This window comes from Terrapene carolina, unplaced genomic scaffold (genome assembly GCF_002925995.2).
Source record: "Terrapene carolina triunguis isolate 2854851 unplaced genomic scaffold, T_m_triunguis-2.0 Scaffold85, whole genome shotgun sequence".
In the NCBI taxonomy this organism is placed as follows: Eukaryota; Metazoa; Chordata; order Testudines; family Emydidae; genus Terrapene; species Terrapene triunguis.
The window spans coordinates 1287090-1304380 of NW_020664436.1; the positions used below are offsets into that span (position 1 = coordinate 1287090).

A 17291-nucleotide genomic window follows, 5' to 3' on the forward strand; every position below is an offset into this window, starting at 1 on the left:
AGAAGATTCTTTCATAAATTAGCTGGGAGAGCCACACTCCACCCTCTTCTGAATAAATTAGGTGAAAGCAAGATCTAAGCAGAGCATAGATCAGGGCAGAATAGAGCCCTAAGGCTTACTAGTGTTTTTCACCTATTCCTTCCAGAGTAGAATTATTATGCTGCCACTTCTTAATAAAATCATAATATATCAGTGGTGTCAACAGCATGGCCATGTTAGAATTAAAAGAGAGGATCTCCAAATCCTATTAAAGTAATCTGACTATTCACTTTTTGAAGTGCAAAGTGGTGATTATAGGATACCTTTGTATTTTTCTGTTCCTGCTGCAACTTGTTCTGAAACAAAGAAAACTTGTTTTGAAAATGCTTGACACCCACAACAATCTGTTCTTGGGCACTTGACAAGAGGGTTTGTCCTTTCCTGACCACACCAGCGCTGTCTGTTTCTGTGCAACTCCCTGTAACTAATCCTTAGAAGTGTAAAAGGTACACATCATAACCCTCCCAAAGATAGGAGTGGCCATTTTTCCATAACAGGACAAAGCCAAAGAGACAAATGTTAATGATTCTCTCACGTGTCTGTTTCTTCTTAAACTCCATTTCAATAACTTTCAGGCCCTATCCAATTCAGCTTAATTAATATAAATTAGCTATGTGAATTTATAATTGTAGAGTAAATGGTTACACTTATTCCTATAGTGGATTTGTATTTAGGTCACATTTTGCAACAGCATTCGCTAGAACTGTAACCTGTGATTATACTCTTCCGTACGTATCCCTAAGATCTACAAACAGTAGTTTTGCATTTAACAATGATATAATACAAAAAGTTCACCAAGGTGCTAAGATCATAAGAGAAATGTAACACATACTGAATGGCAGATATGAACATCCATTTAATATACAAGTGTGACATTATACCAGCTCTTTAGCTAAGGTTAGTATTTTCATTTTAAACTTAGACTTGGGACATTAAACATCTCTGCTATTTTTACGCAAAAGCGAATTGAAACTTAATAGACTAAGTTTATATACTTGAAATAATAATTATTGTTAAAATATTTCATTTGCTAACCCATATTTTGAGTTATATTTTATATATTGATATGTATTTCTATAGTGCTCACCACAATAGTACCAAAGTACCTCACATGGTTAAGGATACATTAGCACCTGCATGGTAGAACTCTCATCTCTATCTCTGCCTTTTTAACTGTTTTTTTACAACAATAGGAGCTAGTGGAGGGTATCTTATGACACAGCTATTTGGGGAAAATGATAGTTTAAGCAGATGTATCATGGACTATACTCTAAAAGTGATAGCCAAGATGTTCAAAAGTGACTAGTGATTTGGGGTGGCTTAACTTTGGGGTGCTAACTTACAATACTTTAAATGAACCCAATTTGCAAAGGGTGGATGCTCAGGAGTTCACAAAAGCCAAGTCCTGTAAGACATTAAGTTGAGCACCCAAAAGTTGAGGTAAATTGAAAATCTTGGCCAACTTTATTTGGGTTCAGTAGCATCACAACCTAGAATTCTTCAAAGATTCTTTTATCAGTTCAAATACATATATGCATCCTTTTTAGTATGTATGACTGAATCCACACTAAGCTGTTAGATAGTATGCACCTTGGGACATGGATTATAGCTTTCTCATTGCACATGCTCGTCCATAGGAGACTTTTTGCTGTTACATAAGCACGGTGCTTGATCCCCATGCTTGGATCTGTTTTATGGAACCACCACCCAGAAGCAGATAATCAAACTGTCCATGCGACAGCATGAAGAGTTATTTAGTAACTACTAATTTAACTAGATAGATACACAAACATACAGTGGGGTCCCAGTGTATAATAAAATTATGTGGCTGTGCAGATGGCTGAAAATTTTATATTTTTGCCAAGCTGCCAAATAAATCCACCAAAATAATGCCTGTTCCTGTGCATCCCTGCCTGCCATTTTTCCTTTCTGTCTTCTTCATCTCAATCTGTTTCTTTTGTTCTGTGAGTTCCCTACGAAGAAGAGTTCAATACATTTCTGCTTCCATGTTGCTCCCCTTAAAGGGATAAGGTGGGAGGCATCAAGGACACAGAACAGTTTCTATCCTTAGCTCCATGAAAGAGGAGATTGTGTGGCCAATTGGAGGAGTGGAGGTGAATCAAAGCACACAGTAGCAGAAGAGGGCAAAGAGTTTGCGGGTTCATAGGGAGGTTTGCAGGAAGCAGTAGCCACCATACAAAACTGCTCAAGCTGCTTACACTTCCATTCCAGAGCCTTGCATGACAGAAAACTGTCTCCAAACAATAAAAATAGAAAATATGAGCTCCCTCCTCTCCATCACCACATAAAAGTGTGAACTTCTGAAGCTAATCCCCATAAATCTATGAGGTGCAAACTCTAAACTCCATTCACCTCAATGAAGTGTTGACTTCTGAATTTAACTAGGACCCCTTCACTCCTCCAAAGCTTTTGGTTAGAGTCTATACAATTTCTAATTTACTTCACATCCATGGTAGGAGAAAAAATTGTCACTGAACATGTCTTTCATGGGTTAGCCCATTGTAGAAATGCCAGGTGGCACTGTTCTGCTACAAAGGAAACAATAATAGACATTAGATTTTCATTTTGTTGGCCATTGTTAGAAATATTTCAATAAAACTGCAGGTTACTGAATGATTTTTTTAAGTCAATTCACATTGTCACAGAATTCAGTGTAGCTCAGCCACATCAATTATGAGGGCCTTACTAATATACCACATAGTACAAAAAGCCTAGTTCATCTATCTATCTGAAATAACAAATAAAAAATAAGTACAATAAACTAACTACGTTGAAGGTAAAATGGGTGTAAAGGAAAAGGAGCATGAGGGTTCTGGATTCTCTTGAAAGAGAGGTCAAGGAATTAGTCTGGAGGCTAGGTTTCATCTCCTTATATAACCTTGCATCTCATGTTCAATTCTGAGAGGGGACAAACACATGACCACTGCTTCCAGAGAACTCTGACCTTGGTCCCAAGAGCATGGATCCCTACTGATAATGCAGAAGAATCTAATTGCTGTTGAAATCTAAGTATACATTAAATCACCTTTTAGACAACTATCAAAAATGGATTAAGGGAACTCTAACAAAAAAAGTAATGTTCCTGAATCATCTATAAATACTGTATCTTAAAATCAAGACTCTCTGAGGGTCTATTCTTTTATCGACATTTGTGAACTTACATTTGTGAACTTATATTGCATTAAAACTCATGTGAGCAACACGTATGAGCCCCATTAAACATCAATGGCAGAACAGACCCCCTGCATTTTAAACTGGCTTATCGATGCGTTCTGCCTGGTTGTTCAAATCAGATAAGTATTTCACTTCCTTCGCCTTCTCCCCATGGTATATAAATAGACTTTGTTTACTCAGATGAAGGCTTGTGGTCTTAGATCATAGCAGTTTTACTTCTGCTTTCTTAACTTCCATTTTCCCCAGGGGATTAGTCGGTGCTTAGGGTTCCAACTGTCTGTGAAGATAGGAGTCACTGGATTTTCTCTGTCACTGTGTGAATGTTCAGCTTCTTTGCTAGTGGATCATTTGAAAGATATTCCAGAGTCATCATGGAAGTGTTTTATTTTAATGTAATCTCTCTAAATAAATGCAATACTAATTTAGTGAAAATTCCCAATTGCGTGATCCACACTGTGACAGGCCCACTCTATCTTCTCATTTGCTTGAGGGCCTTAACCACAGCTTTCCCAGTAAACCCATTTGTAAAGATTATCCTCCTTAAAAAGGACATGGTTGATGTATATTTATTATTACTATTGTTTACTTCTGCAGTGCTGCAAGTGCAGACAGTAGATGAACTGAGCCATACTAGTAAATCCCAAACCTGAGGAGCTTCAAGTTTAAAGTTTCAAGTGGTTACAAAACAAAACGGCAGAAACACAGAATGGTGCATGGCAATTATAGCTGTAATGCTTTATTGAACAGGTGTGATTTTTGTAGGAGAAGGAAAGAGCTAGACATGATGTTACTGAGATGCTGTTCCAAGCATAAAAGGCAGTATGAAAAATGTGTGAAGTAAGGAGTGGGGGAGGTGTGGGTAGAACGTATGGAGGAAGACGGGATGTAGGAAGAGATTAGGACAAAGATGTAATCAGAGTCAGAGTTAGATAGCTTTGCAAATGAGATGTCTGAAAGGACTGCAAGAGAAAAGAGGAAGCCTGTACAGAGATTCAAGATAGGTAATTACAGTGGCTCTAACAAAATTTAATTACTTCAGGTACTGAAAAAAAAAGATCAGCCCCTAAAACCAGAAAGGCTAAATAGCAATGCATCGGCGACTAATCGTTGGGGCAGTCAGCCAACCAACAACCCTTGAAGGTGGGTTTACTTCAGTGTGGATGTGCATAGTCAAACCATTCCCTTTGCTCTGCCAGTTTGGCTCCATTCTGATGAGCAAAGGCAGGTTACTGAATTATATAGGAATTCTGCTTGGGCATTCACAAGAACAGAGCAAGTATTCAGAGAGAAAAGGGATGAGATGAGATCCGTGAAGAGTCATAGAAATGTAGGGGTGAAAGAGACCTTGAGAGGTCATCAAGTTCAGTCCCCTGCTCTGAGGCAGGACCTAGTAAACCTAGCCCATCCCTGACAGGTATTTATCCAACCTGTTCTTAAAAACCTCCAATGATGGGGACTCCACAACCTCTCTTGGAAGCCTATTCTAGAGCTTAACCACCCTTAGTTAGGAAGATTTTCCTAATATATAAACTAAATCTCCCTTGCTGCAGAGTAATCCCATTACTTCTTGTCCTACTTTCGGCGGACATGGAGAACAATTGATCTCTGTTCTCTTTACAACAGCCTTTAACATATTTGAAGACTGTTACCAGGCCCCCTTTCAGTTTTCTTTTCTCAAGACTTAAGAGGCCCAGGTTTTTTTTAAACCTTTCCTCACAGATCAACTTTTCTAAACCTTTTATCATTTTTGTTGCTTTCCTCTGGACTCCCTCCAATTTGTCCACATCTTTCCAAAAGTATGGTGCCCAGAACTGGACACAGTACTCCAACTGAGGCCTCATCAGTGCTGAGTAGAGCAGGACAATTACTCCTCATGTCTCACATACAACGCTCTTGTTAATACACCCAGAAATGATATTGGCCATTTCACAACTACATCATATCACTGACTCATATTAAATTTATGATACACTATAATCCCCAGATCTTTTTCAGCAGTACTACTACCTAGCCAACAATTCCCCATTTTGTAGTTATGCATTTCATTTTACCTTCCTAAGTACTCTGAACTTGTCTTTATTGAATTTCATCTTGTTCATTTCAGACCAATTCTATAGTTGTTTTGAATTCTATTCCTCTCATCCTATGTGCTTGAAACCCTTCCCATCTTGATGTCATCTGCAAATTTTATAAGCATACTCTCCACTCCATTATCCAGATCATTAATGAAAATACTGAATAGGACTGGAATCAGGACTGGCCCCTGTGGGACTCCTCTAGATACACCCGCCTAGTTTGATAACAAACTGTTGATACCTGTTCTTTGAGTACAGTTTTTCAACTAGTTGTATAACCCCCTTATATTAATTTCATCTAGACCACATTTCTCTAGTTTGCTTATGAGGGTGTCATGTGGGATTGTATCAAAAGCATTACTAAAATCAAAGTATATCATATCTAATGCTTCCTGCCTATCCACTAGGCCAGTTACCCTGTCAAAGAAGGGAATGAGGCTGGTTTGGCATGATTTGTTCTTGACAAATCCAGGTTGTCTATTCTTTATAACCCTATTATCCTCTAAGTGCTTATAAACTGATTTTTTAATCATTTGTTCCACAATCTTTCCAGGTATCTAAGTTTGGCTGACTGGTCTATAAATCCTCTTTGTCCCCTCTTTTAAAGACAGGTCCTATGTTTGCCCTTCTCTAGTCCTCTGGGATCTCACCCATCCTCCCTGAGTTCTCAAAAGGTAACTGCTAACGGTTCTGAGATTGCTTCTTCTGGTTCCTTAGGTACCCAACAGTATGAATTTCATCAGGCCCTGACAACTTGAATATATTCAACTTATCTAATTATTCTTTCACCTGTTCTTTCCCTGTTTTGGCTTGTGTTCCTTCCCCCTTGTTATTATTATTAAATGTGCTGACCATCTGGTCACCAGTAATCTTTTTAGTATAGACCAGAGGTCGGCAACCTTTCAGAAGTGGTGTGCCGAGTCTTCATTTATTCACTCTGATTTAAGGTTTCGCGTGCCAGTAATACATTTTAACATTTTTAGAAGGTCTCTTTCTATAAGTCTATAATATATAGACAAACTATTGTTGTTATGTAAAGTAAATAAATGTTTAAGAAGCTTCATTTCAAATTAAATTAAAACGCAGAGCCCTCCGGACCGGTGTCCAGGACCTGGGCAGTGTGAGTGCCACTGAAAATCAGTTTGTGTGCCGCCTTCGGCACGCGTGCTATAGGTTGCCTACCCCTGGTGTAGACTGAAGCAAAATAGGCATTAAACACCTCTGCTTTCTTGATGTCATCAGTTATTAATTCTCCTTCCCCACTAAGTAGATGACCTACACTCTTCTTTGTCATTCTCTTGCTCCTAATGTATTTAAAGAACCTCTTCTTATAGCCTTTTATGTTCCTTGCTAAGTGTAACTCATTTTGTGCCTTAGTCTTTCTGAATTTATCCCTATACTTGTGCTATCTCTTTTGTACTTCTCCGTAGCAATTTGTCCATGTTTCTAGTTTTTGTAGGATATGTGAATCAGCCAAACAAACTAAAACTGTTATTTATTTATCTGGATTGATGAGACATGCCTGTCTGTACTCTAGGCCAGGGGTAGGCAACATATGGCATGCGTGCCAAAGGTGGCACACGAGCTGATTTTCAGTGGCACTCACACTGCACGGGTCCTGGCCACCGGTCCAGGGGGCTCCGCATTTTAATTTAATTTTAAATGAAGCTTCTTAAACATTTTAAAAACCTTATTTACTTTACATACAACAATAGTTTAGTTATATATTATAGACTTATAGAAAGAGACCTTCTAAAAACATTAAAATGTATTACTGGCACGCAAAACCTTAAATCAGAGTGAATAAATGAAGACTCGGCACACCACTTCTAAAAGGTTGCCAACCCCTGCTCTAGGCAAATGTATAATATAAAAGTTACAAATTTGACCAAGACACCAATTAAAAATATTAGAACATACCTTAATCATTTAACTAACCAACATTTCAAATCCCAGTATCCATCTGGGTTATTAAAACCCAACTCCCCCCAAATCCAGACACTTCATCCTGCCCTTTCCTCTTTTCAAAAGCCCAGAAGAAAAATTGGGCCTTGCAGAAATCCCTGGAGATAAATACATAGGTCTTAATTTAGATTTAGCAGTCTTGAGTGTGTCCCTTTAGGGAACTCCACTATCTATTTATCAAATCAGTTGATCAATGGTATTTTTAGAGCACCTATCTCTATAGTATATAAGATCAAATAATGCTTATTGCCCAAATTTTTAAAGCTAGCCTACATAATGTTCTAACTTTCAATAAAATAAAACAGCTTATGTGAAGTGCTCTTTTTATAATCCAAGTTTGCCAAACAAAAAGCCTTATTTTCTGGATTTTCCTTATTGATAAAATATATCTGTAGATAAATTAGATATTCTTTCAGTAGAAATAGATTCTTTCCCCATCCATATTTCATTTCATACAGTGTTCTGTGTTCTTTGATAGTTGTTTTTCTTTTCCTACAGTCAAAGCTTCAATGATAAGTGACCAGAAACAAGTATTCCAGCCCTCCTATCTTGGCTGAAATCCACATAATGCATGACAGCACTGAAAATCCCTGGCAGGCATCTCAGAAGCTAACATACCATATCTTAAGTGTCAGACTTAATTAGCCAAGAAGCCACTTTCAAAGCTGTACATGAAAAATGTGATTAAACTAGAATGACTTTGTTATATGTATTGTACAATGTAGTATATACACCCAGAGCGTATTATCTTGATATGAAATGCTATTCTGTTAAAGAACATCTTCCACATTAATGCTTAGTTTATTAATTTGCTATTTTTGCCTATAATACTGTATCTTACAATTAAAAATGGTTTTGGTATTAAGGTTGCCCTATACAAAAACATAATATAATGTATTACAAAGAAGAACGTTATCATTTATGCTTTAGCAAAATACTACTCCCCCCTCCCTTCATTTACCTGTCTTCTTTTTATATATAATTCATATCAGGATGCTGCCCTGTTAGTGAATATGAGTTTTGATTTGAAGAATCATAAAACTGAATTAACTCCATCACGAACCTTACACAGCTGGGTCATTTTCTATGGCTATGTTAGAATTTACTGGCTCTTTCAGGCTCAGGGGGAAAGCCCATCTGGGGAAAATAAAATCTGCCCTCAGCTGATCCTTGGAAAGAAAACCCATTACCTCTGTTTCTACTGCAAGGCTTTAGCCAAGACCAGCAAGAGTTTCCTTTCCCTTTTCTTTTCATAATTGCTGCTGTCAAAGATGGTTCCTGGGACCCAACTTTGAGAGTGATTTTTGGTGGATCTTGTGTTTTTTTATTTTGTTTAGTTCTGTTAAGTGTGACTGCAAATCATTATCACCACCAATTGGATTGCCATTAATGCACATGAAGATAACGCTTTGGATAGTGAGCAGGTAAAACACCATAGTTGTGGCTGACTTGACCAGACCCAGCTAAACTCACTTTAAGCACAAAGTACACATTTAGTACACATCCAGATTTAGCAAGCTTTGGAAGTAAAACCAAAGAAGCATGAGGTATCATACAGAAACTTCAAACTGTAGGATGTAATATAGATATATTTGGTATTCAATAGCAGATATACGCTGGAGTGCCTTTCATGCAGTGAGAGCCTTCATACAGGGCAATCCTTACAAGTGGCTGGACAATACAAAGCAGAGAACAATAGCAAAGGATATATAATGCTAATACGCTCTTGAAGGACGATGAAGACTGGTGGGGAAAGGTGTGTGCCTTCATGGCTCTAACTTTTTTCTTTGGGGATTGTGAATATTTTTTAACCATTTTCTCTTTAATTGGTGTGCCTGGTAGAGAGTAATTTATTGCAAGACACAGGATTCCAATGCGTGCACCGCTTTGTGCAGGACATATTAAATAATAATGGATGACCAGGTTTCTAAATGTAACTTACCATAAGTTCTAATAAATAAAAAGTTCTGACATACGATTTAGAAAGGATGATTGGATGTCAGGATTATTCGGAATTTTCTCAATTCTTGGGATTCTCTTCCATGGTACAGAAAACTCACTTAATATGTTGTGGTGCATCCTGGAGTTGTAAAGCTCAGATGTATAATATTCCATTATTATTTATGCAGTGCCATGGGAGTGTAGCTAGAGCACATCTCTTTTCCATTATCATCATTCATTATCACCTTCCTTCCTCCCTCCCCACCATTTTACATTTTTAAACTTTATTATAACTTCTGGATAGTTTAATATAATATAGACACACACACACACACAAGACTACAAATGGATAGCTGACATGTGGATGCAGAAAAGCAAATCTACTGTTAAAAGATCCTGAGTGGATCTGAAACAATCATTTGAATGTTTGTGTTCAGAAGGTTTTTTTTTTCATGGAACCCCTTTTATTAGCAGGTTGGGAGAAGACTATAGAGAAGATTTAATTCTTCCCTATAATCTTGTACTGTGATATTTACTTGTGCCCACGTAAGGGTAGGAAATAAAAATTGAAGAAAGTTTTGCATGAATTATAAATATTAAACTTTTTAAGGTGATCCAAAGTATCATAGATGGAAACCAAGAGTTTCAGGTGAAGACTTTTTTTAAAACAGTGTAAAGAATATCAATAGCTAATTTTGTCTATGATGTGGTAAGCCATATAATGGACTTAATATAGTAACACGGGACACAGGACTGGGAAGGACCTCCTGGGTCACTAAGTCCAGTCCCCTGCTATTGCCACCATATAATCCCAATCATAAATGTATCAAGCTCCATCTTAAAACTAGTTAGGTCATTTGCCCCAACTCCTCCTAGTGGAATGCTGTTCCACAACCTCACTCCCTCTAATTTCCAGTGTATACCCATTTGTTCTTGTGCCAACATTGCTCTTTAGCTTATATAGCTCTTGTCATTCCTGGTGTTTATCCTCCTCATGTATTTTTAGCGAGCAATCACAACCCCTTTCAACCTTTATTTTGCTAGGCTAAACAAGCCAAGTTTTCTTAGTCTCCTCTTATAAAAGTATGAAGGCAGATGAATTGAGATACTGGCTGATGTCACTATATGAAGAATGATTGCTAAAACAAATGTAAGGAGATTCATACCAAAATGTATTACAAAAAGCTGGAAACCACTGGTTGAGCACGTAAGCCCCACTCAAGCCTGAACCCATACAGAGCATGCAGGGGCACGTAAATCTGTAATGCAACATTAAGCAAACACACCAGTGAGTGGGTGGATGGCAACAGTATTATTCAGAAACAAATTTTAAGGAACACATTGTTTTAGCCAAGTTGGAAAGACCACATAAACCCTGAAGTATGAGTATTTATTGGGATACCAGTTTTCCACTCTTCTGCAATTTTTGACAAGTAAAATACTTAGTTAGACTAATACTAGGATAAAGGACTAAATTCAGCCCTAACCTGCACTCCTTGCAACACCACTGAAAGCCATGGGGCTGCACAGGGTGCAAGTCAGGGCAGAAACTCAGCCAGAACGTGTCTAACAACTGAACATAATTTGTATAAACAAACAAGCATTATTTACAATATTCCTTCATGAAATCCCAGGCTCAGCGTCTGCATGTTCTTTAAAGACACAGTTCATGCACACTTGAATGCCTACTTAAGAAAAAATCAAGAGCTTTCCCATGGAAACCACAGAGATATTTTGTTTCACATGTACTGCACAAACACGGATGCTAGCTTTCCATAATGTACTATACGTTCTTATGCTAGCCACATATTTTAGGACAACATCTTTGGCACACTTTTAGACAGATGGCTCACACAAGTTTAAAGGTTTGTCTATTCTAGGGAAATGTGTGTTGTTTTCAAATGTGCTAACTAACATGTTTGAATTAAAACGCTCAAATACACCTTAGCCCCTAGTGTCGAGAGTCACGTTAAAATGAAGTATCAGAGGGGTAGCCATGTTAGTCTGGGTCTGTAAAAAGCAACAGAGAGTCCTGTGGCACCTTTAAGACTAACAGCTGTATTGGAGCATAAGCTTTTGTGGGTGAATGCCCACTTCCATTCACCCACGAAAGCTTATGCTCCAATACATCTGTTAGTCTTAAAGGTGCCACAGGACTCTCTGTTACTTGTTAAAAATGAATTAGCTGGTTGTGGTAAAAATGTGTTAGCTGGTCCTAAGGCTTGGGCCACATTACGAAACGTTACCATAAAACATGCCTTAGTCTGGCACATCTTTCTTTGTGTCCACACTTACTTTTGAGTCCTGGTAGTAAAACTCTAACTTTCTGTTGGTCTCATTAAACCATCTCCCTGAAAGACATAAGCCCTCTATCTGCACTATTCCACTGCTACAATAGCTGTGTAGATCATGTATTACCTATGCCAGTAAAAACAGTCCTCTGGCAACAGTCCTACAATGCCCCTGTCCCTGTGACAATGACCCTCCTGATCACCATTCTGAACTCTGTTGCCAAGGGGTCACAGTGACCAGGCCCTCCCCCCCCAACAACACTTTAAAACACCATTTTGGAAATGTGTCTCTTCTGCAAGCCCACCTCAGAGCACACAGATATGGATACCCATAAAGAAACAGGTAAACCTTGTACTGCTGCGTGGTCAGGAAAGAAGTCTTGGATTTCCTCAGCCTGTGGGGAGGAGAAATGCAAGCCCAGATGCAGAATAACTGTGGAAGTAAAGATGTCTATTTGGACACTGCAGAGGATATGCAGCTGGGGCACAACAGGGAGGGGCATCAATGCTGGGTGAAGGAGAAGGAACTGCAGCAGCTGGAAAAAAGGCAAGGGAGGCCAACAGAAAATCTGGGGCTGCCCCACATACCTGCCGCTTCTATGCAGAGTTGGATGCCATATTTGGTGGGGATCCGACCATCACCGCAAAAGTGACAGTGGACACTATGTGAGATCCCGAGGAGGGAACCGCAGCAGTGCACAGCAACAAACAGCTTGTCAAGGACATGGATGCAGAGGACGCTGACCCAGTGGAGAGCCAGTCAGCTGAACTTGACTCAGTTGAGTCCTGAGGAGGAACCCATTATGCACTTTCTCTGATTACCCTTTGTTAATGTCAGTGAAACCTTCCTGGTGATCCACTAATGCCTGCATAACCATGAAAAGAACCACTTTCTGTTTAAGTACTCAGCCAGAGGAGTGGGGGTGGGCGGGCCAGGATCAAGGTATGCATTTCCTCTACCACTCCACCACAGTTTGGGAAATCCACTGCACTGAATCAATCTATTATTTCCTGCACATTGCCCAGAGTCACAATCCTGTGCAGTAGGCGACAATTAATGGGCTTGCACACCTGGATGATGACTGTCCCCACTGAAGACTTTCCAACACCAACCGATAGCAATCTAGGGTTGCAAGCTTCCACAGCATGATTGCTACCCATTTTCCACTGTCAAAACAGCTCTCATTTCCGTGTCTCTGCACTGAAAGGCTGGGGCAAGCTCAGCACACAACTCCAGAAATGTGACCTTCTGCATCTGAAAGTTCTGAAGCCACTGCTGAGCGTCCCAGATTTGCATCATGATCCATTCCCAACAATCAGTGCTTATTTCATGGGCCCAGAAGTGCTGTTCCACCGTGTGTAGCTGGTCAGTGAATGCCTGCAACATCAGGTGACTTTCATTCACTGTCTGCATCATCCACTCCTCCTCAGTTTTCTCATTTTCACTGCTGCATGCCTGGCCTCTGTGATAGTTGCTGAAGTTCCACAAATACAGAAGAAGCAGGTGCCCTGTCTATAAAATTGATATAAGAATTCCACTGATCTGTTTGGCATCCATGTTTTTGCCAGTGAGGTGGCAGAGAGATTGAAAACCGGCACAAGGAACTGTGGGAATTTTAGAAAATGGTGCAAAAGAGAAGATTATGGCGGGAACAGAGGGAACTTAACCCCAAGGTCCCACAGTTCCCTGAGAGGAGTGCTGGTTTCTCACAGTACACTTCCAAAAGTCACAGAAAGCTGGACTGTGGTGTGGGGCACACTGGGATGCCTTCCTGGAGTGCAGAGCACTTTTTCTCCGATACAACCTCTTGACGTGAAGGTGTGCTGCACTGGCAAAGGCAGGCGAATATGCACATGCTCTACTGGAATTGCAAAATTGGTAGCTACATGCTAGCAGAAATACTACCAATAAAACTTTCTAGTGTAGGTGTGACCTAAATAACCTTGGCTAACACATTTTAACCTGGTTGTCTTTGTCTACACTAGATGTTACATGGTGCTTAAAACATATTCATTAAAACATTATTCATTTTCCCAGTGTAGACAAACCCAAAGAGAGAAACTGCTGCTCTTGGGACATTTCTTCCCAACAGAGTATTTTTTTTTTAATCTGGTCTGCCCACCCTGCAGGAGGCAGTAAAGTCAGCATTCACTCTCATAAACGTAGAGCTATAAACAGCAGCTTCTCTCTCTCTTTGTGCTTATGGGATGGAAACCCCAATTTTCTCTCTTCCCCCACCTGCTCACACTCTACTTCCTCTACTGTATGTAGTTATGTTTAATCTAACTCTGCTTATATGCAAAGACTCAGAGGTGACAAACCTCATAGAAATGTCTATAGGTGATAATGTTTTCACCCCTCAGCTCATAGAGAGCTGAGAAAAACTAAAGAAAAATTATGCAGTCAGTGCTTTTCCAAAGGACTGTTAGAGCACCACTACATTTCAGGAATGGGGATTGGGCAGGGAGGTTCAACTTGCATGTGCTGATTTATATGTAAGTTTAGAGCAGACAGAGTGTGTGTTTGTGTACAACTCCCCTGACAAAACTAATAGATTCATAGATTCATAGATTCTAGGACTGGAAGGGACCTCGAGAGGTCATCGAGTCCAGTCCCCTGCCCGCATGGCAGGACCAAATACTGTCTAGACCATCCCTGATAGACATTTATCTAACCTACTCTTAAATATCTCCAGAGATGGAGATTCCACAACCTCCCTAGGCAATTTATTCCAATACAGGCATGAAATAACTCACAATGATGCTTCCGAGTTATATTTTTCATTTTTTTCAACAAAACAGCTACAATATTCTGGCACTTGCATAGCCCCCTTTGTCAATCCTAACAAACCAACTCAACAAAAAGAGAATACATTTAACAGGAGACAGTGCTCCTAAAAAGTCAATTATTATAAACAAACAAAAACACATACCTAGTGCAATAGGTCATCCAGAATCCCAAATGCTACTATTTGATATTCTCCATATTATTTAAGGCATTATAAAACTTGCATGTGTTTCAGTTATTCACTGTTTACTTCTACCCTTCCCAAGTTATAGCCTATACAACGATGTGCATCATTCACCTGATTTTTGCAGCTGAGCTATTTTCCTTTGACTTCCTTGTTTAAGTGCCCTTTGCTAATTCATTTAAATCTTTTGATTCTGGTGTTCAAAGCCCTTCATTCTGATAGGCTATTTTATTTATATAATTGATGTCTATATGTGCTGTAGTCCAACTTGTACTCTAAGTTACTGCTGTTTCAGCATTTCTACAATTTGTAAAATCTAAGTACAGGGCCTTTGCCCGTATAGTTCCATCTAGGTGAAATTTGTGTTGCTTATTCATTGCCTCGCTTTTAAGTCTTATTTTAAACATTATATTCTGGTTTATATCCTATCTACACTTTTGTGTTAATTCTACGTTGTTTTAGTTATAGCACTTTGGCGCTTGCAGTAAAATAAAACAGCAATTAACATGAACATTGTACTATGTACCAAGATATAAATGTCTAAATTATACTTAGTTATGCTTGAATTTGTAAATACGATGACTACAATCAGAAACTCCAGCCCGTAGGAGCAGGTGCAAAGCAACCCATTGCTACACTGGGGGGAGAGGGTAAAATGAGGCCACTGCTCCCCTCAGTATCCCCCAGACGCAGAACTGTGCAGGGGAGACCCTCCCATACTCTGGGGAAACAGGGATCCAGTTAGCAGGGCCGGCTCCAGGCACCAGCTGACCAAGCACGTGCTTGGGGCGGCACCTGGTAAGGGGCGGCCAATCTTGGGGTGGCGGGGGGGAGGGGCGCTCAGGGTTTTTCTTTTTTTTGGGGGGGGGGGGGTTGGGCGGGCGGCGGAGGGGGTTGGCGGGCGGGGGGGGGCTGGGAGGTTTGGCAGCGCGGCGCTCCGCGGGGGGCTGGGGGTTCTGCAGCGCGGCGCTCCACACCTGCCCCTGTGCAGTCCACACCTGCCCCTTAGCCTCTTCTCCCCAGCCCTGTCTCCCTTACCCTCTTCTGTTCAATGTTTCTTCCCCTTCACTTTTATTTCTGTTTAGCATACCCCCTGCTAACGAAACCCACCTAAAAAAACTGTGGAATGAATATGACATTTTCTGTCTTCAAACTGTTGACTCTGCTTGTGTGTGACACCCTTCCCTCCAACCCTGTGTGTGTCTTATCTATTTAGATTGTAAGATCTTTGGGGCAGGACTAGCTACTACACTGCTTGCACAGTGCCTAGCACAATGGGGCCCCACTGGTTGGTCCTTTGGCAATATAATAATAATTGATTATTAATAATAAAATATAAACATGTAAGTTATATTTAAATGTGTGAATATTAAGACTGCATTCAGTTCCAACACAAATATAGCCAAGGAAAACACTAGACAAAAACAGTGTCTCATATAAGAATGTCCAATGCATACAGATAAATCTATACTCTAATACTTAACAACTCTTGACCCTCTAACAAATGAAACTTTTGGTATTAAACGATAGTCTGACTTACTTTGCTCTCTTGGCCATCTCATTGCCATCCCAGCGTGGGCTGTAAGGGTAGTTTTTCTGGGCCTGGGAATACAGCTGTCCACTGTTAGTGAAGTGATAGACTGATTGAAATGTTAGAGTTGGCTGGTCTCGAGGAAAGTACAGAGGTAGGTCAACTGCAAAGACAGCAAAAGAAAAAGATGGCATGAAAGAGACATCTTTTCTTGCTTTTATCTTTATTGTGAAATATATCATTCCTACCTATTAACTCTAAACTCAGGTTAAGAAATGTACCTAACCAGATCTTAAATGAAAATAGTAAAAATGATGGGGAATTCTAATATCTCTTCTTGTACTTTCAATAAACGTGGATTATATTACGTCGATGTCTGACTCGATTTATGTTTACTGAAGTATTTTATTTTACAAAGCAAATGACATGGTTTTATTGTGCATTTACACGTTAATCACAGTATTTCCACTAGTTCAATCTCTCTCTCTCTCTCTTTTTCTCTTTCTTTTTCTAATGCTTAATGCATTAAAGTCTGTATTTTTCCAGCTTAGTTTCTACTTTCAGGAATGTTAATACACATTCTGTTTTGCGAAATAGAGCAACATTGTACTTTTATAGAACCTTTCATCTGATGAGCTCAAAGTGCTTTATCAGCCATAATTAATCCTTACACCTTGCCTGGGAGATGCAAGTATTATTAACCCCATTTTACAGATGGATAAACTGATGCCCAGAGAGGTTAAGTGATTTAATCAAGGTCACATTGTGAGTCACTTGCAGAATCTAGAATAGAACAAAGGAATCCCAACTCGCAGTCAAACAACTAAAACTACAAAGTCACTGATATCAGAAATGTTTTACTCTTAAGTGTCCCCAGAATTAGATCCTCTCTCTTTTAACTCCCCTTGCTTATCACCCAAAAGGAAGGAGGCCATCTCAAGATTAGTCAGGTCTGTTAGATCAACAAACCAGTCTACAATGGAGAGTATTCCAGAGGCTCTTCAATTTGTAAAACTTAACCTTTTAATCGCCAAATGTATTCTTAGAATATAACATTTTCTTGGGTCTTCTTTTATATTCGGTAGACTTAAAAAATGTCCCTAGTTGGTTTTAAGATTTTTACTCATACATCCATCTCAGTATTTACTTTTACGGCCTGATCCTGCATCCACTGAAGTCAATGCCAAAACCTGCATTGTCTTTAGTGGTACAGGATTTGGCCCTCAAAGCATCCCTCACTATTCCATTTAATATCCCAAAATGATGCATTCCACTAACCCTA

At 39.5% G+C, this 17291-nt stretch overlaps 1 protein-coding gene across 2 annotated transcripts in view; it reads right to left on the bottom strand.

Annotated features, from left to right (window-relative positions):
- The window catches only part of BABAM2 (BRISC and BRCA1 A complex member 2), a 307510-nt gene that overhangs the window by 16994 nt on the left and 273225 nt on the right, over window positions 1-17291 (bottom strand). Inside the window, exons 11-12 of one of the 2 annotated variants that reach the window (XM_024198186.1) lie at window positions 16019-16172; window positions 303-335 (exon numbers count right to left, since the gene is read on the bottom strand). In XM_024198186.1, the coding sequence (XP_024053954.1) occupies window positions 303-335; window positions 16019-16172 (187 nt within the window). The remainder of the gene's footprint in view (window positions 1-302; window positions 336-16018; window positions 16173-17291) is intronic. The other variant, XM_024198185.1, reaches the window with a different exon arrangement.